Source organism: Sciurus vulgaris (genome assembly GCF_902686455.1).
Source record: "Sciurus vulgaris genome assembly, chromosome: 6".
NCBI lineage: Eukaryota > Metazoa > Chordata > Mammalia > Rodentia > Sciuridae > Sciurus > Sciurus vulgaris.
The window spans coordinates 64,392,478-64,417,832 of NC_136466.1; the positions used below are offsets into that span (position 1 = coordinate 64,392,478).

Here is a 25,355-nt window from a genome sequence, read left to right on the forward strand (position 1 = left end):
GCTATTTGGGTTTTTCCTTATGTAAGTAAGGAAGCTTTAAGGAAGAAAGCAAAGGAAGGCTGCTGCCTCTGAATTTAATGGGTTTTCTAAATTTACAGAACTGGAGGAGTGCTTCCAGGAGTCTGCACACTCTCCAAAAGCAAAGCTTCAGTGTGCTTCCTCAGTCATAGACACCTCTTTCCAATGTACCCTTTACAGACCTCTATGGAGGGACACCTCTAAGAATTGGCGTTGTAGATGGGAAATGGAAACCATCACTGGCAGTATGTATGGACAAGTATCCTTAACAGATTTCCAACACAGCTATAGAAGTCTTCAGAAAATCCCCTAGTGACTTCAACATATTATCACGGATAAAACACACTTGAGGTTTTTAGTTGGTGTGTGTAAAAGTGTGTATTCTAACTGGAGAATATTTAGCTGGAACCTCATAAACTTTCTGCCAATGTTTTATATGAATGACTGAACTTTCATATTTTTAAAGTTTCCACCTGTATTCTCTTTTCAAATCCAGAAAGAAAAAATAACAACCCACCCACCCTTGAAAAAATTAAAATCTCTAAATGACCTTGACCAAGCTAATGAAGATCAAGAAACAGAGTTTCTAAAACTTCAGGTTATTGAGCAACAGAACATTATTGATGAGCTCACAAGGGTAAGTTCTGTATCAACTTGCAAACTCTATGTTGTTCCCAAGGACAAGAAATGTATTAGTCAACTTTTCATCACTGTGATCAAAAGACCTGACAAGAACAATTAAAGGAGGAAAAGGTTATTTGGCTCAAATTCAGAGGTCTCAGTCCACAGACTCCATTGCTCTTGACCCAAGGTGAGGCAGAACATCATGGCAGAGGGGTGTGGAGGAGGAGAGCAGCCCAGGATTTGGCAATCAGGAAGCAGAGAGAGCTCGACTCATCAGGGACAAAATATAAACCCCAAAGGCATGCTCACAGTGACCCACTTTATCCAGCTGCTCCCCAACTATCTACACTTACCTCCCAGTTAATCCACATTAGTTTATTGATGCACCAATTATGTTAAAGTTATCATAACCTAATCATTTCTAAACTTTAATCATTTCTAAACTCTAAACTTTCTTGCATTGTCTTATACATGACCTTTTGGGGGACATCTCATATCTAAACCATGACAAGTAACCAACAAATCAACATACTGTGGAACACTTAATAATTTTGGATTAACCCCAGAGGCCCAAGTTCAAATGTTCAGTATATAATTATGTTTAGGAGACTCTATTCTAAAGATATTTTATATCATCAAACTGCTTTAGACCTTCTCATTTATAATCTTTTGTTAACTAATTTGGTAGCATAAATAATAATTGCCAAGTACTTTAAAAGAGCCTTGAAATGAATTGTTATGTAAGTTTGCAGGGTGGGAGTATGTCTTGCAATTGTCTTCCAGTATTACAATCTTGAGGCTCAGTGATTAAATATTTTGCTTATAGTAACAGGACCATATACCTCTTACTACCCAACACTTAATCAATGTCTAACACATAGATACAGTTTAGTAAGTATTTGCTGAACAAACAACAACATAATTACATGACAAAACTGGAATTCCTGTCCAATTTTCTGAGCATGCTTTAGTCCCTGCTGTATAATAGGTAGAGCAGTTACTTCTACTGATCACAGCTGGCTGAGGTTTGTGTTATCTGCAACATGGGCTGAGACCTTGGATCCCTTTGAGTTCTCTTCTTTGCCTTGCTGACTTTATTCTGAGAATGGTATCTTTGGTCCCTTGCACTTCAGGACCAGGCCAAGGCCTACAGACTTGAGAAAATAGAAAAGGGGGTTAGGTGATAATCTGCAGAATGGTTGAGCAGGATGGTTCACTGCCATTAAGAGAGGAACACTTATGACTTTGTTTTGCAATTATTTATTGTTTATCCTTTAAACAATTTCTATGTTGAGTGTATGCTGTAATGCATATACTAGTAAGAGGGTAATCTAAGTATTATAATGTATATACATTTTAAAAGTCTCAGCTACGGCTGGATACAGTGACAATAGCTGTAATCCCAGTGACTTAGGAGGCTAAAGCAGGAGGATGGCAAATTTGAGACCAACCTCAGCAATTCAGAAAGGCCCTAAGGATGTAGGGAGACCCTGTCTCAAAATAAAACACATTAAACATTTGGGGATGTGACTCAGTGGTTAGTTAAGCAACTCTGGGTTCAATCCCCAATAGCAAAAGAAAGAAAGAAAAAAAAAAAGTCTTAGCTACAGTGAGGTTTCAAGACCAAAATGTTTTTACTTTTAAAGGCAAAGGAACAAAAAGCCTAAATGTCATTTGCTTAAAACACATTATTTTTCAAATGTGGTCTGAAGTTCTGGGTTCATCCCTTCATTTCCACATCACAATAACTAATAAATGTCACATTTTCACAAGTCCAGGAATTTACCTCACTTTGAACATCCTGGATTAAGCTATAAGTAAGTTTCTTCATAATTCTGGGCTGTTCAGACATGTTTATCAGAACATCTCCTTTAAATTTGTGCAGTAAATACATGGAGTGCTTGATAAATAATCCCCAAATTCCCTCAGTATTTCCATTTATAGCAAGAACAAATCAAAAATATTTGATCACTATAATTCCCCTCTAAAAATAAATAAATAAAAATAAAACAAAACAGAAACACTGGATGAATCCAATGAGCTAGATACTGTGCTCCCTGTCTCCTCTTTACAGACTGCAGAATCCAAAGTTCCACAAAATAGCCAAAAGATAGCTTTCTGTACTTTACAAATGAAGAAATGAAAAAAATAAAGTTTCACTTCATTGTGATGTTATTCTCTAAACACGAATCTAAAGTAATCTGGGGTCTGAGAAAAGAGAAGAACCATGCTTTGGGGAGATATAAGTAATGATTTTCAAAGCTACTTGATTTTTAAGTATAATTAAAACAGAGAGTTAAGATTAGAAACACTGCACTTCCTGATGGTGAGCCCTCAAAACCAAATAAATCATCAGGAAAAGTACAATATTCTTATTCAGAAAATACTCCAGTATCGAACCCAAAAGTTGCCCAAATTTTCCAAACAATGATCTTATTTTAAAGAAAAGTATATAAGGCCACAATCTGTTTTTGAAAAAAAGAAAACAAACAAAACTGTATGGCTATATGTATCAACTGTAGCTCTCACAAGCCCTTATCTGTTTTCCAGGACAGAGAAAAGCTCATCCGTAGGAGAAAGCATAGAAGAAGTTCCAAGCCAATTAAGGTAATGAGAAAACTAGGTTATCAGGCATTTGCCACAAATAGCCAGAGAGGTGAGCTTGCCAAGGAATCTTCCTGCAAAAATGTGATATATCAGATGTTCCTGAACTCAGCAAACCAAGAGCTTTATTTGCTAAAAGAAAATCTCTTCTCTGACATTTCTCAGAGTCTGAAAATAATTGTGTTTGCCTTAATATGACTTTCTATTTTGAGTCTTATGGAGAAAACACTAAATTCAATGTAGAAAGTCTTGCTTGACAAGTTGAAAAGTTACAATCCAAGAACACGCTAGAGGTAGACATGCTTCCTCTGTGTAATATTAGAATTTGATGCTCGTCCTATCAATATATTTTCATTATTCACTTCAACAATAAATATTGTTGATAATGACACTCTCAGTCCACAGAATCAGGATAGTCTCTTAGAGCCCACCGAAGTCTTGTTATTTAGTTTGTTTGGTTTCAGTGTTTGTTTTTACTAAGTGCCTCATTTGATTTGGATGTGGAATTGGATGACAAGACTAAAGATCTGAAATCCTCTTCATGTGAATACCTAACTTTTCTTTTTTTATTTTAATATTTTATTGACTACAAGAAATATATTGTTCATATGTTCTTACCTATAAAATTGGGTTGGAGAAGGCATTATAGTATTGCATGTCAGCATTTAGATGCCTGGATTTTCAGTCCCATGAGCACATTTTAAATAGTAGAGAGAGTAAATTACTACATTAATTTATCAAGATAAAAACTGTCATGTGAAGGAGGCTATAATATGAATGAATTCTTTTTGAATAAGTCAGAAATGAAATAACATGGGAGAAATGTTCATGGCCACTATTGTGCTCCTGCTCAATACTGTTCTTTCATCAAAGAAGCATAAGAGTGTCTTGGGTGCTCATGGGCATGTACGTGGGCATGGTGTTTTGACGTGCCAGCTTTCCCCACCTGTCGTCATGTCAGTCAACACATGCTTTCCCTCTGCTTAGAGGCCTGTTTTGGACCCATTCATTGGCTATGATGAGGACTCCATGGATTCAGAGACATCTTCCATGGCCTCCTTCAGAACAGATCGAACACCAGCTACTCCTGACGATGACCTGGATGAGGTAAGCTCTTCCTATGCTTGTGTGATGTTGTCACCAAATCTTTCCTTGAAGGGGAAGGAAAAGAATTCACTTTTCATCTCTTTTATGATGCACACACAGTGATCTCACAACAGTGACCAGCAGAGACAACAGTTGACCTTATTCATCACCTCTCTCATGTAAAACTTCTAAAACCTCCTTTGCAATTCAGCCCTATAATTTGAAAACATCTTTCAAAATAAAAGTCACTCTCCAACATCCTTCATCTAGGGAAGAACAAGCTCAGAGGGCTTCTGGATACAACCTACATTTCTGTGATCCACCCTCAACAGAACAATCTAGGTGGTTTCATTAAAGTGAAAAGTCCTGGACCCACACACACATCCCCTGACTTGCAATCTGAGCAGTAAAATCCCCCAATCTTCATCTTCACAAAACTCTCTAATGATTGTGTTAGTTCTGAAGTTTAGGACCTTGAACTATAAAAAAGTTTTTATAATTTATCTAGGGAAGAAATTGTGGACAGGAATTATTGAAAAGAAATAAGAGTAAAACTGAGTATCATCTTCCTTGGATTTAGATCCAAAATCTGTGTGTTTATTTGCATTTGAATCTGAGTTGTCTTATATCCAAGCATAAATGGGTATAATCAGAAATGTATAAATGAATAAATCTTATTAAAATAACTTCTTATACATTTTTGCAATACTTGTGTCCATACATACACTTGAGAATTAAAAATGAAGTCAAACAGAATGTTAAATCAAACAACCTTTCCTTCCCTATAAAAAAATGGTTCAATGTTAGTATTCACATTGAACACAGGACCTGAATGCAACAAAATTACTTTGGGATTGTTTTATTTTTTTTTTCTTTTTTCCTTTTTTTTTTTCAAACCTCAAGAGTTTAGCAGCTGAAGAATCTGAGCTAAGATTTCGACAATTAACAAAAGAATACCAGGCCCTCCAAAGAGCATATGCCCTGCTGCAGGAGCAGACGGGAGGTATCATCGATGCTGAACGAGAAGCCAAGGTTAGTACCCAGCTGCCCAGAGTGCTCTGAGTTAGGTTGGAGTGCTCACAGCATGAATCTCAGGCACATGAAAATGTCAGTAGCACCCTTCTCTCCACTGTGGCTTTTGAACTGTTTTATCTTTATGTCAATACACCTTGGATCTAAAGACAGTATAAACAATTTAGATTGATGCTTTTGTTGAGTATACAGTTCTATTCTTGCTATCTGAAAACTTAGATTTTCAAAGCTAGACAATATTGGATTTTGATAAACCATTTAAACCATTTATTTAGTCTCTTGCCTGGAAAAAGAACTTTTATCTTTCAAAAACAATGGCTAGCAAGTTTCTTTTCTTAGTGAATAATGGTGTAATATTATATCGGACAGCCTACCAAGAATTTTCATAAACTATATCTCACTTAAATCCAGTGACATCTCCCCAAGGCAGTTTTTTTTATTAAAAGGGAGCTTTAGATAGAAAGGTTAACTGAATTGCCCAAGTTCACACAGCCAGTAACGGCAAAGCTGGAATTCCACCTCATGTCTCACTGAGTCAAATATTCTTTCTATTATGCCATAAGTGCCTCACACAAGTCTATCTTGAAGGAATGAAGGAAGAGAGGCAGGAAGAAAGGGAGGAATAGGGTAAAGAAAGAAAAAAGAAAAATAAAAACAGTACTAGTGCTTAACATTTATGAGTGCTGGCCATGTTTCAAACACTGAGCTGTGCACTCTACATGCATCTATGTGATACTAAACAACTCTATGAATTAGGTATTATTATCTCCTAGTTGCAAAAGATGAAAAAATCATTTAGTATAAGTTAAATGTGCTTAGTGGAGTTAAATTATTTACCTTAGGTCACAAAGCTATGAACCTAGCCTTCTGGCTCCAAAGTCATAGCTACCACACTATTACTGCCTTATAGACCTATCAAGTGATTTTTTTTTTATCTCATTTTGATTTTGAACAGACTACAATATACTGAAGAGTCTTGTAGCAACTGCTGTCAGTTGTTCAGAAGGAAAGATGACGATTACAGTTATATATGTTAAATTGTAGCACACGTACACATGCACATTTGTGTACATAAGGGAGTAAGTTTTGTTTAGTTTTATTTTTTTAAATGAAACTTTGGCTTGGAACAGACAGGTGAGCCACCATTACACAGGGGTACACCTGAATGCCATCGTATGTTTTCTCAAAGCTGTAATGTTTGTGTTTTTCACTACCAGTATTTACTGAGCATTTTTACTGACACAGGAATGGGCGTTTAAAACATTAGAATTTGGATTTAGATTTAGGTACAAAGTGGGCTCTGAAAGAATGGGTAAATGTGGAGATGCAAAATGGGACAAGGCTTTCCAGAAACAGAACTCATTCAAATGGAGAAGTGGCAAGTTAGAAACTAGGATTTATGAAACAAGAATGTCACTGGCAGGTAAGGGGCAGACTGCATGCTGAGGAGGAATAGGAAAAAATGGACCTTCTTGAATGACAAGCTAAAGGGCTTGGACACTAATCTGATGATAAAGAGACCCACAGAGGGCTTTAAACAAGAATTTAGATCATGGAAGTAGTTTAGAAAGATACTTTTATCATAGAAATTTCTTTTTTTCTCTCATCTCTCTCACTTGTTGAGTAACTAGTGAAGGAACGTGAAAGAAAAATTCAAATTGATGTAGGACAGAAGAGGCTGGACACCAGAGGAATTTTCAGGAAGCTGGATTATTTAGCTGCAGATGTCCAGAGTATCTATCACTTAAAAATCTCTGGACCCTGAGCCTAGAAATTCCTTTAGATTTATCCTCAGTGGGGTGGTTGCATGTCAGTGGGTGGGTACATAACAGTTACTCTTTATCCCCTATTTTTAGGCTAGTCAGAGGTTTTACAAGTTTTTTTTTTTTTTTTTTTTTTTTTTTCCTGAAAACCTGGCATTTACTAAAAAGAGGAAGCTACAAACCGCAATGCCCTCTGCAGAAATTTTTACTGATATCCTGTGTAAAAATCTCAATTATGAGGGGAGGGTTTCCTCTGGAGAAGCTTATGTGTTACAAATATGGTAGGGGGGATCTTTCTGGGGATGCCTGGTCTGCTTCAGAATGACCATTTTGCTCGTTTAGTTCTGGAATTTCCTTTTCACCAGGCTCAAGAGCAGCTCCAAGCAGAGGTGCTGAGGTATAAAGCCAAAATCGAAGACCTGGAAGCGACGCTGGCTCAGAAAGGGCAGGTAGGCATGTGGTTGCTACCTCTTCTGCAGATGTGGAGCTCAACCTGACCCTTCTCTAGCTCACCCCATGCATGGGCCAAACCCAGAACACGCCTTGGCTCTCCACAGTGACCTTTCTCAAACTGTGTCAGAATGTTCACTCTGTATTTCTGTCCCTGGTGTTTTTCTGGCCAGAGTGTGAAACCAGCCACAACAAGGAATGAGGTGGGGTGAGAGAGAAAAGGCCAGAGGAAGAGGAACCCCATACAAATAGCCTAGAGTTTTCACAAACTGCTAAGACAAAGACCCAGCGGACCCTCAGCTGCATTCTTTGCCTCTATGCTACATCTATGGTTCTGCATTTTAATGTTTCCATTCATATGTATCTAGCCTGTGTGCATTCTGACCCTTTTCACTTTTTGCCTGTGTGGTCACTTCTGAGTCCCCAGAAGTCTGGTCCTGGATTATTCAGACTGAAAAAGGTAGAGGTAGCGAGTGAGGGAAAAGGGGGTGAAACCTTCCTGGCAACAGAAGAAGCTGGCAGGGTGGGTGTCACTTACTAGTTGTTGGCAAACAAATACACCGGGTGGAAAGAAGACAGCTCTGACCAAGTGGTTCGCGGACACGTGCTCTTTCGTGCCACTCTGAAATGCTGACTGCGCGATATTCTTTGTCAAACAGGATTCACACTGGGTAGAAGATAAACAACTTTTCATTAAGAGAAACCAGGAGCTTTTAGAAAAGGTATGTTGGGCAAAATACCCTAGTGGGGCAGAGGAGACAGTGTCAAGAGATCCAGGAGCAGCAGGGGGTGCCCTCAGGAGTGGCACAGGGGCCAGGGAAGGGGAGGCTTTTCGGTGCTGCTCTGTCCTCTGCTGCGTGCTCAACTGCATCCCCGTCACCACCATCACCATCAGTTAAGTGGCACGTGTGCATGGCTCCACGCTGCGCATTGTACAGACTTGAAGGGGTGCGATCCCTGCAACTCGCTGATCCGTTAACTGTATATATATGCATATTATACATATGCATATATATATATATATACTGTACACATAGATATATATATGCACACACATGTACACATTCTGTGTGGTGTCCACCTACCAAAAATGCCCAGCTCCCACCACAAATATTGTTTGTGCAAGGAATGAGCATATGACTCTTAAGACCATGCTGCAATTCAGCAGAGACTGTGTTCTCTCTTTTAACCTTTTTCATTAAGCTTGAGTGTTTTTTTTTTTTTTTTTCTTTTCTTTTCTTTTTTCTTTTGGCACCAGGAATTGAACCCAGGAGCACTCAACCACTGAGCCACATCCCCAGATCTGTTTTTTATATATATTTATATTTTATTTTGAGACAGGATCTCCCTAAGTTGCTTAGAGCCTCACTAAATCGCTGAGGCTGGCTTCACACTCCCAATCCTCCTGCCTCAGCCTTCCGAGCCACTAGGATTACAGGCATGTGCTACTGTTCCTGGCTCATTTTTCTTTTCTTAAGGAAATAACTTTTTTTTAAAGATGCATCCAAAACAAAACAGCATGTCCAGGAAAATTGGTAAACAAAGTGCAATACAAAAGCATGATTTCAGCCCAATATATGTAATTAATTTTGGTTGCCTGAACATCAGCTTTTGACTTGAGGCAATTTTACATTAACAGAGAATGATTTAAGTTCAATGACAACTTTCCCTTTTGTATTTACCTTCTGCAAATCTAGTCAAGGATAAAAAAATAAACATTATTCCTGATAGAAACAGAATTTGAAAGCTTATTTGAGTAAGAAAAATAATTCTGTAGATAAGTTCAGAGTTATGTAGAAATTATTTTGGAATTGTTTCTACCAATATTTTCTGTCTTTGATAAGTAATAAGAATTAAGCACCATGCCCTGGTCTCCCTAGAAACAGATGCACATCTCCCCTTTCCCCAACCCCAGTCCTGCAAAGTCTTATTGCATGCACGATGTAAGACAAAGCTGAGATACAGAGGGTGCATAGGTATCCAAAATCAAGAACCCGATGCTCTTGGAAAGATTAAGTGTCCCTATAAGAAACTTTGTTGTCCTTAGAAACCTCAGCATCCTTCGCCAATGAACTCAAATCTGTGGACAACTAATCTAATTGTTTCACTACCAGAATCAGCAAATATCCCATCACTGACCCAATACAAGATTCCAGAAAGTACAGTCTCCTTTACTATTGAGGTCAGCTTCTAGAGATGTCTGAAAGTTCATTGGACCACTGAGAACTAGGGTAAAAAACAAACAAACAAACAAACAAACAAACAAACAAAAAAACTTGAATTAAAGACTGGGATATAGCTCAGTGGTAGAGCAATTCCCTGGTATTTGTGAGACCCAGGTTTACATCCGTAGCACTTCGAGAAAAGAAGGAAAAAAGCTTGAGTTGATTACATTAATTAATATCACGTAATTTCTCCACCTTTATTTTCCTATTAATTTCAATGTCTAATAATAAGTGTTATTTGATTTTTTATCACAAAAAAATGATTCCCAGTATGTCTTATATGTGATTTCTTTTAGTTTTTTTTTTTTTTTTTTTTTTTTTTTTTTTAATTTGGTCCAAAGGAGAAATTTTGAGCTCTGGCTTCTAAGAATAAATTGAAAACAGGAATGACAATAAAGTTAAACATTTTGCTTTAAAAGTATATGTTTGGGTGAGTAAGATTCATCCTGTGATAAAAAGAAATAGCCCATGGGTTCGTATTTCTAAATTTGAGATTTTAAATACTTACTATGCATAATGCCCACCCACACAGCTAGTGTCAAAGGAAGCCCAAAGTCTATTGCCTTTCATAAAGATTTTCTTATCCCTTACATTCATAGATGACTCAGACATGGAGCCTGTTTATAGGGGGAGGCATATTTGAACACAACTAACTTAATTCTATGCTTCATCACGTTGTATAAAGGTCCTATAAGAAAATCCTATAGGAAAACAGAAAGAATGGGTCACTTCTGAATGGGTAGACTCCTCCCACCCCAGGAAGGTTCTTATGAACCTTAAAGCTTGGTGCTCAAGAAGTGTAGGGTTTTCTCTGTAGAAAAGAAGATAGGGAAGCACTTTTCAGAGCGGACAGAGAATTGTGGAAGAGTCACTTCATCTGGGTAGATTGGGGTTGCCAGATTTTAGTGTGTATGTGGTCAGTCATGTGAGTATACAGAGGATGTTTAGGGATGATACAGATAACATTTAAAACTGGATTTAAAGTTAGATGGTGAGCAGATTACTAAAGATTTTGAACTCCATTAAGGAATTTGCACTTATTCTGTAGGTAATTGGAATTTAGTGAAGTTTTGTATATGATAAATGTTGTTTTTAAAAAATTATTGTACATTTCAAAATTCCTAAGAGCATAAATGTCAAATATTGTCACCACAAAAATGATAAGTATTTTAGGTTATGGATGAATTAACTGGCTTGATTTAATTATTCCACATAATATTCACAAATTATAGCATCACTTTTACCCTATAGACCTATATAATTATAAATTGCCAGTTTACAATAAAAAATACTTCCCTGGCAAGTGGTAACTCCAGAACTGAGAGGTATCAATCCCCCTCATTGAACCCCTTGACTGTGTTCTGCTCTGCTATGTCTGACCCACAGGAGCATATGAGTAGCCCACATTTACTATTCACAGGAGCCCTAGACATTAGCCCCAGAAACAGAGATGTCTTCCAGCATTCTTTTCTATGACTCAGACATCTTAGCTGAAGGATAACTAGAAGGAAAGCCAAAGACTATTTTACTCACATCTTCTTGGGAATTTTGTCATGGCCTAGATGATTGATTCACTGAGTAAGTGAACACTATCCATGCTTGCTTTGCAAAGTTATAGTTGCTTTTTGCAATGCTCACCTAACTTCAGGATTTACTTATTTAGATAGAAAAACAGGAGGCAGAAAATCACCGGCTACAACAGGAACTACAGGATGCCAGAGACCAGAATGAGCTGCTGGAGTTTCGAAACCTAGAACTAGAAGTAAGGAGATGATGATGATGGTGGTGGTGATGATGATGATGGTGATGATGATGATGATGGTGGTGATGATGGTGGTCATGATGATGATCATCATCATCATGACATCCACTGAGCACCTCAGAGAGGGGCTGAATGAAGATTTTTAGATTCACACTCTCACGTGGACCTCACAATCACCCTCCAGATCTCATGGAGGCAACTAAAACTAAATAACTTGCCCAAGTCCCCCAAGCTGTGAGTGGTAAAACCTTGAAACCAATCAGAACTCTCTGCTCACATTCTGTGCTTTTCAAACCCTATGCCTTTATCTACAAGTCTGATGATTTTTAAATCACTTAAATAATGGATTTAAACCTCATCATTATTTCATTGTTTTTCAATAATGTCCATCTTTCATTAAATCTTGACTCAGAAGTGTCACTTCAAGAATTATGTTTCAAAACATGTTAAAGAAAATACATTAGTTAAATTTGAATTGGTAAGTAAACTTATTAATCTATAAAACATTTTTCAAAAGATACTAAGAAGCAAGGTAATTTATTTTAGGAAATACCTTTATTAAGAGACCAAATTTCAGGTATTTGATTTGGGATTTTAGTTTTTAAACAAAACATGTAAACAAATCAGATTTTGATTATATCATGCATAATTTGGCTTATGGTTGGTTTGAATGTATGCTGATATGTAAAATTGTAAGGAAAATTCCTGAATGATTTCTCTGTTATTTTACCAGTGATTTTTCTTGAGGCTATTTCCAAATAGACTTGGATAAAAAGTTAGTAGTTGCTGTCCTTCAGGGAAGAAGAGTGAGGCATCTTTTACAGCCTGCAGATCTCATTCAAAATGATTGAGTGGATTGAAAAGGCTATTTGCTACCATAAAACTTCTTTGCAAGGCCACTCTGATATCTGAAAGTTCTAAATATTTATACAGATTAAACTGGAACTTCACTTTCTGCATTCCCCTAATCAAAAAGTTTGCAAGAATGGATGACACTATCTATCCATTTTTCTTCCATATTGCCTAGTTGACTGGTCAGTTCTTTTCTGTTAAATTTATGCATGAACACCTTGAGTTTAATTTTTTTGGGGGAATGGACATATTGATACACTGCTGAAATTGCGTAAAGATACAACCAGTATAGTGTTTAATCAGTTGCTCTTTATTTTAAAATTCTCACAAATTCTTTGCTGTATTTCAAGGAGAGAGAGAGGCGATCCCCTCCATTTAATCTACAAATCCACCCATTCTCAGATGGTGTAAGCGCTCTACAAATCTACTGTATGAAAGAAGGTGTCAAGGTAAGCATACATGAAATGTTTTGTTTTTAAAAATTAGAAAAACTGGTAATTGGAAAAGGGGAAGTTATGATTGTTTTGTTTTTCAGTCACTGAATGGCATTTTAATGCGAACCATGTAGGAATTGCAAATAGTCACATTTGTTGGAAAAATCAATAGAATATAAATGTGTCTCACATACATGAACAGTAATACCAAATAACACAGGCAGACATAATCATTTAGAGAAGAGCAACATAAAGAAGGTATACAACTAAAATATTTATTAAGATAATTAGCCTTAGTTAATGAGGGGAAATAAGTTAAGTCAATACTTCAAGTAGCATATTCAAAGATTGAAATGTAGCTCATTGGTACAGCACTTGCCCAGCCTGTGCAAGGCTGTGGGTTCCATCCCCAGCACTGCAAAAATTTTTAAAAATTAAAAAATAAAAGAGAGAGAGAGACATCAAATCTGCCAGATAAAAATGTATTTGCTGAGTCCCTTTGTTGTGACTTTCTAGGTGCTATGGGATTCATTATCATGTGATTTTGGAGTTAGAAGAGATCTTTGAAGTCATCTAGTTTGCCATCTCTTTTGATATATTTAATTTAGGGAGGAGGATTTCCATTTTAGAAGTGCTTAGGTTTAATACCATGTCACTTATTTAATAAAATAAAATCTACCTTTAGTGTTAACAGAATACATTTTAAATATTAAGGTTAAATTGAAGTGACTATGTTTCCCAGAATATGTATTGTCCTCCAGCGTAATGGAACTGCACTGTGAGTTTCTCTTCCCAAGTTGTAGCTGTGTTGCCTCCTGCTGGTCCTGGTCTCTCCTGTACCTTCTGCATGGTCCTTCTGCTCCTCCGCTGAGCTGCCATACATGCCTGCTTCAGTTGCCTTCTCTCTTCCTATCACATAGAGATAGACTTTGTCTTTCCTGGTAGTAGGGCACTGCTGAACTGCTGTTTGAGCATGAGTAGGAGGGAGTGGTATAATGAGATTAAAAAAAAAAAAAAAGTGAAATAGAAATAGGCTGCAAAATTGTGCTTCTTTGTCTTCCATCTTAAACCACTTTGTGGTGTTTAAACTTCCGGCCTTCCTGGGCTACTTGAAAATTTGTAAATCAAAGCAATTTTTAATTTAATTTTAATTAAATGAAAGCATTTTTTTCGTCTTTTCCTTAGGTAATTTTTTCTTGGATAAAGCACAACTTAATTTTAATGGATTAGGAATCCTAATCCTAAACAACCTAGTGGATATAACTTATATCCAAGAGAAACGTTTCAGAGTTTAGCTGCTTCAAACAGACACAAGAACTAGAGTTTCCCATAAGCTGTTTCTCATAGGATGAAACTAATCTAACCATAAAAAAAGGAATTGCATTGTAGTTTTCTACAATAACAGTCAAAATTCAACCAAACCATGATTCCTCTAATAAGAATAAAATTAATTGATTCTTTATATTGCTTTTCTTGGATGCCAGGAATCTATCATGATTGGAAAAAAAAAATTGGCAATTATAAGAATACAAGTTAATGACCATACCCCAAGTCCTTACTTCATGCTAGACTCTGGCACATTTTCATTCTCTACACCAGCCTATGAGGTAAACATTTATTATCTCCCTTTTACATATGAGAAAGCTGAGAATGAACTGTTAAGTAGTTGTCCCAAGTTCATATGGCCGGTAAGAAACAGAATGGAAATTCAGAATCAGGTAAGTAAGCCTCGTGGAAAACAGCCCACAAAAACTAAGGGCCCTAAAATGACTTCTCTGACTTGGTGTCTGGCACTGGTAGATTGGGAAGTCACATTCGTATCTTTGACTTGAATGCATCTTCTTGATTTTGCAGGATGTGAACATCCCTGATCTCATAAAGCAGCTTGATATCTTGGGTGATAATGGGGTAAGTAATGAACTGATTAAGTATGATAAAGATATGAATTTTCCTAAGGAAGAGGTAAGAAATACTTGCCAGTGTATCATGTGTGTGTAATAGCAGGTGAGACGCCATTTTCACTTACAGATGTAGCTTCCTGGATAGTCTCTACAGTATATTAAACAACTTTGCCAAAGGGGATGTTAGGGTCTCTTGGAGGTAGTGGCTGAAATGGGACCTGGGAGAGTGCTTTTTGTGGGCAGGTTTCAGATCTGAATGCTGACCACATCTGCAGTCATTAAAGCTAATTACTATCTGACGGCCGCTCAGAGGCATCCAGTATAAAATTAATCAGTCAGGCATTTGCAAATGCAGCTAAATACTAGGGTTGCTGTCCATAAAAATGACAAAGAAAGCTATGATCCTTTTTCTTCCTAAAAACTCCTTCTAGACAGGGTCAGGCATGTTAATTCAGTGGGGGACCATTCATTGTGAAACTAACTGAATGATATATGTAGGTTCAAGGAATCACCATTTATTCACCTGAAAAATTATCAAAGGAGAAAACAGAATCTATGGAATCACATAAAAATGTCTATGAAGAGACTGTTCTTTATTTGGTTTCTGTTTTTCTCATGATTATGAATGAAGTATCCTTGCAGTGACATGAAATAAAATCAGTATTAAGGAAATGTAAAAAGACAGAAAAATCACACTTTGTATGTCTCAAGTTTTTTGGATTAACTCTTTATCAGGAATTATTACTAAACAATAGGACTTTGTTTAGGTTTTGTGTATACATAAAGAGTAGCATCTATGGCACCAATTATTTTCTGCAGTGTAAATATCATAAATATGTTCAGCTTATTACCTTTCTCTTTTATTTTTTACAGAATTTAAGAAATGAAGAACAAGTGGCTATCATTCAGGCCAGTACAGTGCTATCCCTAGCAGAGAAGGTAGGTAATAAGTCCTACTAACATTGCATCATCTCCATGTCTGGTTTAACATCTGACGAACAGGGTAGGATGTGGAGGACATTCCCTTTGCACATGACTTTGCATTATTGAATAGGTAATAAAAATGACCAACTCAGATAGAATGAGAACATACTCCCCTCCCCCGCTCAAAAACAATAAAAGTCTACACACTGATTTACAGTGGGTGGACAATATTTACCTTAAAGTCCTTAAAAAATATAGCATTCTTAAAAAGTGGGAAACTTCTAGACTACATTATACAATCAATCCTGACCAAGCTGGAAAGCCAACAAAGGATTTCATTGAATGTGGTAACCTGGAGCATTATTCTTGTCACACTCTTCCTCAGGTGTGTACACACCTATTGTTCCCCATTGATTCTGTAGCTTGGCATGGCTCACTGCAGTCTCATTCGGAAAGCCCTGTGTAGGGACTGTCAGGAGAAAAGCAACACTGATGTGCTCCTGCCCCCTTGTGTTCAACTGCGGTAAGTAGTAAGGCAAGAAGAAAAGGAAAGATAAATGGAGAAGCCAAATAACTGGTTGTGTCCAGGGTGCCTCAAGAATGAGTGCGTACTTGAGAGTCATGTGCACACATTCTGATAAAATTAGAGTTGTACTGTATACACTCATTGAGATGCTTTTTAAATTCTGAAATGAATAAAAATCTGTAGAAATTAAATAAAACCAAGCACATATAGTCAGCTTTCTCCAATCTGAAATGAGGAAATTCTACAGGTCAAAATATCTTAATCCATAGAAACAAAAAGTTGTACCCCATTTGTGTACAATGAATCAAAATGCAGTCTGTAAAAATAAAATAAAAGACACAGGGGACTCAGTGAATTTAAATTGATTGAAATTAAATACAGTAATCATAATAAAATATCATCGTAGTCACACAAAAATTGGTTACTCCAAATAATGACATGAAGGAGAAAAGTTAGGCAGAGGCAGGAGATAGCAAGAAAGAAGTATTGTTACAAAATAAAAAGGGTACTTAAGAAATATTAAAATGATCCTTTCCAAATCCTGATGTAGGGAAATCAAGTGTTGTTTAAAAAAAAAAAAAAAAAAGGACATTTTTGGCTAGGCAAATTGGCACATGCCTGTAATCCCAGCAGCTTGGGAGGCTGAGGAAGGAGGATCACAAATTCAAAGCCAGCCTCAGCAACTTTGTGAGTCCATAAGCAACTCAGTGAGCTCCTGTCTCAAAATATTAAAAAGGACTGGGGATGTGACTCAGTAGTTGAGCCAAAAAAAAAAAAAGACATTTTGCTGACCACTGGTGAAATTTTAATATGGACCAGGCATCAGATGATGAAAGAAATTGATGTTAATTCTGCAAAGTACAAAATGGCCTTTTTTTTTTTTTTTCTAAGGCCTTACTTGTCAGAAGTGCATGTTGGAGTGCATACATGCGAAATGATCTAAAAGCTGGGCTTTGATCTTTTAAAATCTGCTTCCTTCACATTTTACTAACAAACTTAATGACTTTCCCTCTCCTCTCCCCAGCAGATTAGTAGCAGCACATTGTCCCTAATCCAGAATCCAGGTCCAGAATTCAGAATTTGACAAAGAGGGTCTCTGGGATTTGACTTACTACTTACTTTTCCACGATCTCCTCCTCACTTGCTTCCTTTCTTTCTCTCTGCCTCTGTTTCTAGTTCCTTTACCCCATTCATTTTACCTAAAATAGGTTTCCATCTTGCCCTTTTCTCTATGTCTGGCTAAATTTTTGTGCGTATGTGTGGTGCTGGGAATTGAACCCAGGGCCTGGCACATGCCCAGGCTGGCCTTGAACTTGCCATCCTCCTGCACCAGCTTGGGATTACAGGCATGTGCCTTCCTGGCTAAATCCTAATCAGAAGGCTTCCCCAGTCAGGGCTTTGTTCCCACCGTGTTCTCCTGTGTTCTCCGTGTTTCCACACTGACCTGTGCTTTGCTCCTTGGATATTAACAACTGCATTGCACCTTCCCATTTACTTTTCTACCTACCACTGAACTCTGAGCCCTATGAGGGCAAATATGGTGTCTCTTCTCCTTCCCCTTTCCCCCGCCTAGCTTTTCAATCAGAACAGCAGGTAAATAGGTGATCAGGAGGTATTCACTGAAGAAGTGAACACATGAATTCATGAATGCTCACAGGATATTGCTCCTGTGACCTGAAGGGAGAAAACACTAGTGTTCTAACATGTTCTAAGTATTTATTTAGTAATGATAGAGAGTCTCATGAAGTTAGAGTTATGATGGACTGCAGTTCTTTAGTGCAAGAAAAACTACCTGAAGACTACCAAGAAAATGGGATAATTCTTTGAAAAGTGTAGACTAAAGAGGTGAATGGAAAAATGACCTTGTGTGCTTCATATTTACTTGGACTCACCAATCTAAATCCATCGATGTCCTATGTGAGTGTGCTGCAAAATGCATTCAGTCACAATGAACCCTGGCATGGAGTCCCTTTTGAGCATTAGCTATTGCTCTAAGTATTTATCATCTCAATTTTGTAAACAGAATCTAAAGCATAGAGAAGGTAGGTGTCTACACAAGGTCACACAGCTAGAAGTTGATAAGAGTCAGAGTCAAGGCCCAAAGTCCTTAATAGTAATGTTGACCAAACTTTTCATCAGGCATCCTATTAAAAGCAGGTATTTGGCTGTGCCGAGCGCATAGGAGCTGAGTTATTAGCACTGTGATAAATTAGTGCATGGCTCCACTTAGCTCCTTTACAAGGCAGCTGTCTATGGGGTTCAGATGAACAAACACAGATCAATGACTATGTACTTAGCACTGGGTTAGAAACTGAGGAACCACATGATTAAGACACAATCCACTCTAAAGTGCTCATGGTCTATGCAACTGTTTTCTAGAGCAGATAATTGCAATTCACAGATTAAAGCCACCTCCTGCCTTGGGGACTCACAGATAAGATTTACTCTCAAGTATTTCTAAATGTTAGCCTTGAATTTTCTGAGACCTTAAATTTGAATAGTAATTGTCCTATATGGAAGTTTTATCTTTAACATTAAAATATAATAGTGTGCTTACATGAGAGAACACAGAATAGGTACTGCAGTAAACCTGTATATATGTTATCTCATTGTTTCTCACAACCGTCCATAAGTAGCTCTATTTCACTTTATGCATGAGGAAACTAGGACTGGGGGTATTCAGTAAGTTGTCCTGGATCGCACAGATTATAAGGAGCAGGACCCAACATAAGGATCTAGGTCTAAAGCTCATAATTAAAGATTTACAGTGCTCTCAAAAACATGATTTAAAAAAGAACTTGCTTCTGGATGAAAAATGAGCCATAAGCAAAAGGAAGAATTTTAGTAAAACTCAATAGTATAAAAGAAACTGTGGCTTTTGACTGAAATTTTTTCAGGAGGAAGCCACAGGTATGTACAAAGAACTTGGAGATTACCTCTCCAGCCTCAACATGTCTGTTTCTTCCAGTATGAATGAATGGAATACCACCAGGGGGTGGCCAAACATGGTGTCTGTCTGTGAACACCAAGGTGCTAGTATGCTGAGGTGCTCTGTGTACCACATCATGTATCACAGATAAACTAACTAGAAATGCCTGGTGGTGAAGAACACAAGTACATGCAGCATTTGATGAATAGTGCTTCACATGGATTTTCTATCCTTTAATCTTCACATTATTATTAACTCCACTCTACAGATAAGAAATTTGAAACAGAGAGGTCAGGTTAGCTTTCAAGGCTACACAGACACCGAAACCTAAAAAGTCATGGTAGTCTCCCTACAGAATCCCACACTTAACCAATAAGTCCAGTTGCCTTCAGAACACATCGGCTGATGTTTAACTTGATAGAGACCCATTGGAATAATTGGTTCTATTAAACCATATATGTGATATGCTCACACTGATTATTCAAAGTTTAAAACCATTCAGGGTAGTTTTCAACGCTAACATCAATACCATACAACAGAATGATATATTCTGAGTACTAGGAAGCTAACTCCTTTACATGCGATTTATTAGAAATGTCTCCACTTAAAAATAATTCTTTACCACTTTGCTATAATCAGTTTTGCATACTAAAAATGTATTCATTATTTTCTCCAAACTGGAACAATTGGACATAGTGTCCCTTCTACTGGGGATTTCCTTCTCATTTTTGTCCCAGATATCTCTCACTCTTTCGTCAGATCTCAGTGCAACTGTTACTTCCAAGAAAACATCCCATGGTATCCCCAGTGGAGGCAGCCTTGTGGTCTTGTTCACCATTGCAGTCCTAGAACCTAACACAGTGCCTGACGAGAGGTAGATGCCAGTGAAGGCATTTGTTGAATAAATGACACATGGCAGACTCCAGCCTTGTATCTGAACCAAGAGGGAAAAAAAAGTGCATTCAGTTTTCACTAGGGTTCTGAACCTGCTTCCTGAGATCTAAGGGGAGGAGACTGAGGAACCAGGAACCAGTGAACAGTATGCAAGCTATCAGCCAGATCACTCATATTACACTTTTTTTCTTGTTAATCCCTAGTGGATCCAGCAGATTGAAGGAGCAGAGGCTGCTCTACACCAGAAAATGATGGAATTGGAAAGTGACATGGTGAGTACAAAGATGAGGAATTGTGAAAACTAAGCAACATTTATAAGGCAAATGGAAAGTGGAAGTTGCCTCTTTCAATTTTATCCAGCACTGATGAAAATTTGTAATTTCCCTGTTGTATACAAATCATGGAATAAAATTTGAGAAGTATTCAACAATTTTAAGTTATATTCTCCGAAAATAGCATTCTCTGAAAAGCTGCAGAAAATTAGACGTTTTCTTTCTTAGGCTAAATAATTTCTATACTGCATATAATTATCAAGTGAAAATTACATAAATGGTGACTGAAAGTCTGATGGTTTAAATTCCCAAGTCACCTCACATCTATTAGGATGATTACTATTTAAAAAAAAATAGAAAGCAACAAGTGTTGTTGGAAAAGATGTTGAGAAATCAAAACCCTTATGCACTGTTGGGAATGGTGCAGCCCCACTGGGAATACAGTAAGGTGATTGCCCCAAAACTTCAAGACAGAATCATCATACATTCCAGCAATATCTCTTCTGGAGTTATATACGTACACACCCACACAAGAATTGAAAGCAGTGTCTGGGGGATTTGTGCATGTATAGTCCTAGAGCCATTCTTAACAATAGCCAAAAGGTGGAAGTAACCAAAATGACCATTGGATTGGTAACTGGACAACAAAGTATGTGTATTTTCTAGTATAATTCAACCTTAAAAAGGAAGGAAATTCTAACATAAGCTACAGCATGGATGAACTTTGATGTCACTGCGTTCAATGAAATAAACTAGAAAAAGACAGTACTCTATAATCCCACTCATGTGAGTTACTAGTCAAACACATAGAAAGAATGATGTTCAACAAATTATTTTATGTGCATGTACAAATATGTCACAATGTATCCCACTATTATGTCTAGTTATAATGCACCAATTAAAAATAAATAAAAATAACAAAATCACTATTTGACTTTTAAAAAGAGAGAGAGAGACTGTTGTTGCCAAGGACTGAGAGGAAGGAAAAATGGAAAGGTATTTATCTGTTTGCACGTTGGTTGCATAACAATATCAATATGCTTCTCATTATTACTGAAGTGTACATTTAAAAATGGTTATATTTAAAAATGGTAAATTTTATGTTATTTAAAAAATTAAATCCCTGAGTGTCAGAATTGGTTATTATTAACCAATAATAACAATTTTGCAATGTGCAAAATTTTATAACAGAATTCATAAGTGTTATCATTATTATTTTTAAAACATGTAGTATATTCCTATCAGGGAATTCTGTAATATAAACAACTTGTATTTTTATAGCACATAAATCATTTACTTATGTTCTGTACAAGTTCACAATTACCAAGAGGATAGACTCTGCAGTCAAAATGTATAACAAGAAATGTCTATATTCAAAATCACCCTTGAAAGCTCTTCAAATGCAGTTACTAATGAAGCAATCATCCTGTACCAGCTGGCAATGGAACCTGTGGGTGATGAGGAAAGTCAATAGCAAAATTGCTACACATTCTCTCAAATTCCAGCACTACTGAAGCTTCCCCAGAACAGGAAAAGGTCCTTATTCCTTCAGTTAAACACCAAAAAAAAAAAAAAAAAAAAAAAACCAATAATAATAATAATTGACTAGCTTATGACAATGTTGTACACACAGATGCAGTTTTAGATCCTAATGGCAAGATGTCCTAGATATGAGAAGCCCACAGGAACTGGGGACAAGTGAGGAAACCCCAGTGCTGTCTCCAGCTCACAGCAGCTCTGGGGCAGGGGCAGACACCTGCTCATCAAGGGATAGCATGGGCACAACTGACCTTCCACCTAAAATGTTATTTGGGTCTGTGTTTACTAATTGTACACAGACAAATTTCAGCAAGTTGAATTTGTTTATTATAGAAATTTCATAATATTCTTAAAAAATATATTATCACAATATAGAGTTGTCCCTTTGTGTTCACAGGTCATTGGTTTCAGGACCCCCTGCAGGTACAAAATTCACAGATGGACAAGTCACTTATTATAAAATGGCATGGTATTGGGATAATAGGCTACATACATCTTCTCATGTCCTTGACATCATGTCTAGATTATCTGTGATACTTAATACAATGGAAATGCTACTTATTAATTTTTAAACTGTATTTTATAGGAAATAATGATAAGAGAATTTGCACACGTACAGATGTAATTTTTTCAATATTTTTACTCTGCATTTGATTGAGTCCCTGGATGCAGACCCAGCAGACTCAAAGGGCCCACAGTATTTACACAAATGGACTTATTATTTAACATGCATCTTGTTGAAATCTGTACTTAATCACATGCTCTCCAATTGACATAAAATCTTTTGGAGCTTTCTATGTGGATTTTTTTCCTCATGTCTTTTATGCCTCATTCTATTGATTTTCACCTTCCCTGAGTGAGACCATGGAAGTTGGACTCTTTCCCTAACAAAAACCTCTGATTCTACAAATACTAGTGATTTGTTTTACATTGGAATTTGAGAAATCATTAATCATGTGCTTTATATACCCCTTTATATTAACTAAACTGACTCCTTTATCAATGTGGCCCTTATTATAGGAACAATTCTGCAAAATAAAAGGTTATCTAGAGGAAGAACTAGACTATCGAAAACAAGCTCTCGACCAAGCGTATATGGTAAGTACAGCAACCAGTGGAGCCACCTTGAGAATTTACCATTGTACACTATGAAGTCAGGGGTCCTACTTAATTTGTCATGCTGTGTAGTTGAACAGAGCACACTGTGCAGGCCATGCACTTACTGGCCTCTGGTTCTAATTTTAGAACAAGAACATTCTCTTTTCTGTTATAGTATTATTAAAATATTAGATAATTATACTTCTTTTTAAAAAAAATTAAATTGAGACTTAAATAACATTTAGATGAAGTACATATTGGATGGCAGTTTAGATGAAAATGAAATTTTATCAAACAACCCTAGTCACTTGGGAGTCTAGTGGTAGAATAAAAATATTTAATGTTTCTTATGTATGGTTTTAATTAATTTACTTCTTATAATTACCTTATGAGACATGGATATCACTATTGCTATCTTCCATATAAGGAAAGCCTTGAGAGTAAAACAGACTTTCCCAGGTTGGTCAGTGGGTATTGTATAGATCTGACTTTAGATGCTGAGGCCTTAGCTATCCTAATCCATGCACAGCAAGTGGGACTATGTTGGTAAGTGGACTCTGCCTTTTCCTCCCTGATGGATCTACTGATTAAGACTCACATTTTTCTCCTCTGTCAAACTCATATTGCAAAATTGCTAATATTGGACTCCAACTCATATTCCTCTCTCCTTGTGCCCTGCCCCCATTCATAGTAATAAATCAAAAGGAAAAGAACAAACCAGAGGAATATTTCAAGAAGTTGCTAGCAGAGGTTTTTATAATGCTTTCCTGGAAGCAGACTGAGTCACTTTTGGGAAAAGAGTGATCCACTTAGCCCCTTTTTGTAACAAAGATGAATTAGTCTTCCCCCTCCAAGAATAAAAGGCTTTGGCATTGTTTGAAAGGAAAAGAAGAGAATGATAATTGGTCACTAATTAGAGAACAAAGAAGCAAGTGATTTTTCCTCTCCCTTCCTACCCTCTTACCCTTGTCTCTTTTACCTATACATAATAAAATTGAGCTGGGTATGTATGTGATTCCCAAAAGTATTGAGTCCTCATTTAGAAAACCGTATTTAACTTTTCATAGACAAGATATGCTTAGTCAAGGACAAGAGCTAGGAAAATATCCTTATTGGGACATGCTCAGTTACTCCTTTCCAAAATCACAGGAAATATGATTATATATTTTGGCATCTGTATCTGAAAAATATAAAAAACCAAGTGAAAACCCTGAGATATAAGAGACAATAGACCCTCATCTATCAAAGCAAAGATTCAGAGAGAAATGTTAGTGCTAGAGCTACCATAAATCTCAGCATATTAAAAAACAGACCAACTCCAAGACTAACCCATTTTTGGATCATAGTCCCAAATTTTTATTTCAAGAAAAAAAAACATGGAGACCATCAAGCCATCTTCAAGTATAGAGAATTGTTGTGTGGCATTTTGTGCATGAAATATATCTTCAATTTCAAATATTTTATTCTAACTTAGATCGCTTAATTCTAAAAGAATGACCATCATGATAGATGCTTTCAAATATCTGAAGGGCTGTCAAGTGGAAGAAAGAATAAACCTATTCTCAGCTATACTTGAGAATAGAGGGAGAGAGAGCTGTTTTAACACAGGGCTATTTAAAAATGAAAAGTGTATGAAATGGTCAGGATCCCAAGACAGAGAATGAATCTCTGCCACTAGAGCAGTTCACAGGTGGTCTGGATGACCTTTCTGGACTCTCATAGAGGGAATATACAGAAGGGTAGTTGGGCTGGAGAAACTTTGAAATGTCTTCTATCACCAGGATCCAGTGAGACTGAAACACCCATCCATGTGCATATCCACCCACACCTGTGCATTCCCACACCACACATAAATGCTCCTTTCCAAAGTTAGACCTTTCTAATTCTATTTGCCAGAGAATCCAGGAACTAGAAGCTACTTTGTACAATGCTCTGCAGCAAGAAACTGTTATCAAGTTTGGTGAATTATTAAGTGAAAAACAGCAAGAGGAGCTGAGGACGGCAGTAGAAAAGTTACGGCGGCAAATGCTGAGGAAGAGCAGAGAGTATGACTGTCAGATTCTCCAGGAGAGAATGGAACTCTTACAGCAAGCCCACCAGGTGAGGACCGAGTCCCAACATCTGTATAGGCCAGTACTAAGCAAGTGGGACTTAGTACTAAGTACATGGTGTTGAGTATAAGTATGGAGAAGCTCAGGAGACTTTCAGACACTAAAGTACTGTTTTCCACCATCACTCGATACAGGATGACAGTTTGTAATAATTCTGTCTTGAGAAAATTGGTGTTTCAGAAGCATTGCATACTGCTATTGTTTTTAGAATTACATTGTCATGAAATATCATTTGACTCTCATGGAGCAGGACACTGTCTATCCAGGGCAGAAATAGTGCTTCTCTTCTATTACTTATTCTAGTCTGTAAC

The 25,355-nt window shown here is 37.1% G+C and overlaps 1 protein-coding gene across 5 annotated transcripts in view; it reads left to right on the top strand.

Moving 5' to 3' along the window:
- The window catches only part of JAKMIP2 (janus kinase and microtubule interacting protein 2), a 211,542-nt gene that overhangs the window by 159,635 nt on the left and 26,552 nt on the right, over window positions 1–25,355 (top strand). For 3 of the 5 annotated variants that reach the window (XM_079144757.1, XM_079144759.1, XM_079144760.1), the window contains 13 exons: window positions 515–655; window positions 3,193–3,249; window positions 4,234–4,353; window positions 5,236–5,364; window positions 7,493–7,576; window positions 8,237–8,299; window positions 11,466–11,564; window positions 12,767–12,865; window positions 14,705–14,758; window positions 15,625–15,690; window positions 20,228–20,296; window positions 22,856–22,933; window positions 24,830–25,033. In XM_079144757.1, the coding sequence (XP_079000883.1) occupies window positions 515–655; window positions 3,193–3,249; window positions 4,234–4,353; window positions 5,236–5,364; window positions 7,493–7,576; window positions 8,237–8,299; window positions 11,466–11,564; window positions 12,767–12,865; window positions 14,705–14,758; window positions 15,625–15,690; window positions 20,228–20,296; window positions 22,856–22,933; window positions 24,830–25,033 (1,263 nt within the window). The remainder of the gene's footprint in view (window positions 1–514; window positions 656–3,192; window positions 3,250–4,233; window positions 4,354–5,235; window positions 5,365–7,492; window positions 7,577–8,236; window positions 8,300–11,465; window positions 11,565–12,766; window positions 12,866–14,704; window positions 14,759–15,624; window positions 15,691–20,227; window positions 20,297–22,855; window positions 22,934–24,829; window positions 25,034–25,355) is intronic. The other 2 variants (XM_079144758.1, XM_079144761.1) reach the window with 1 other exon arrangement.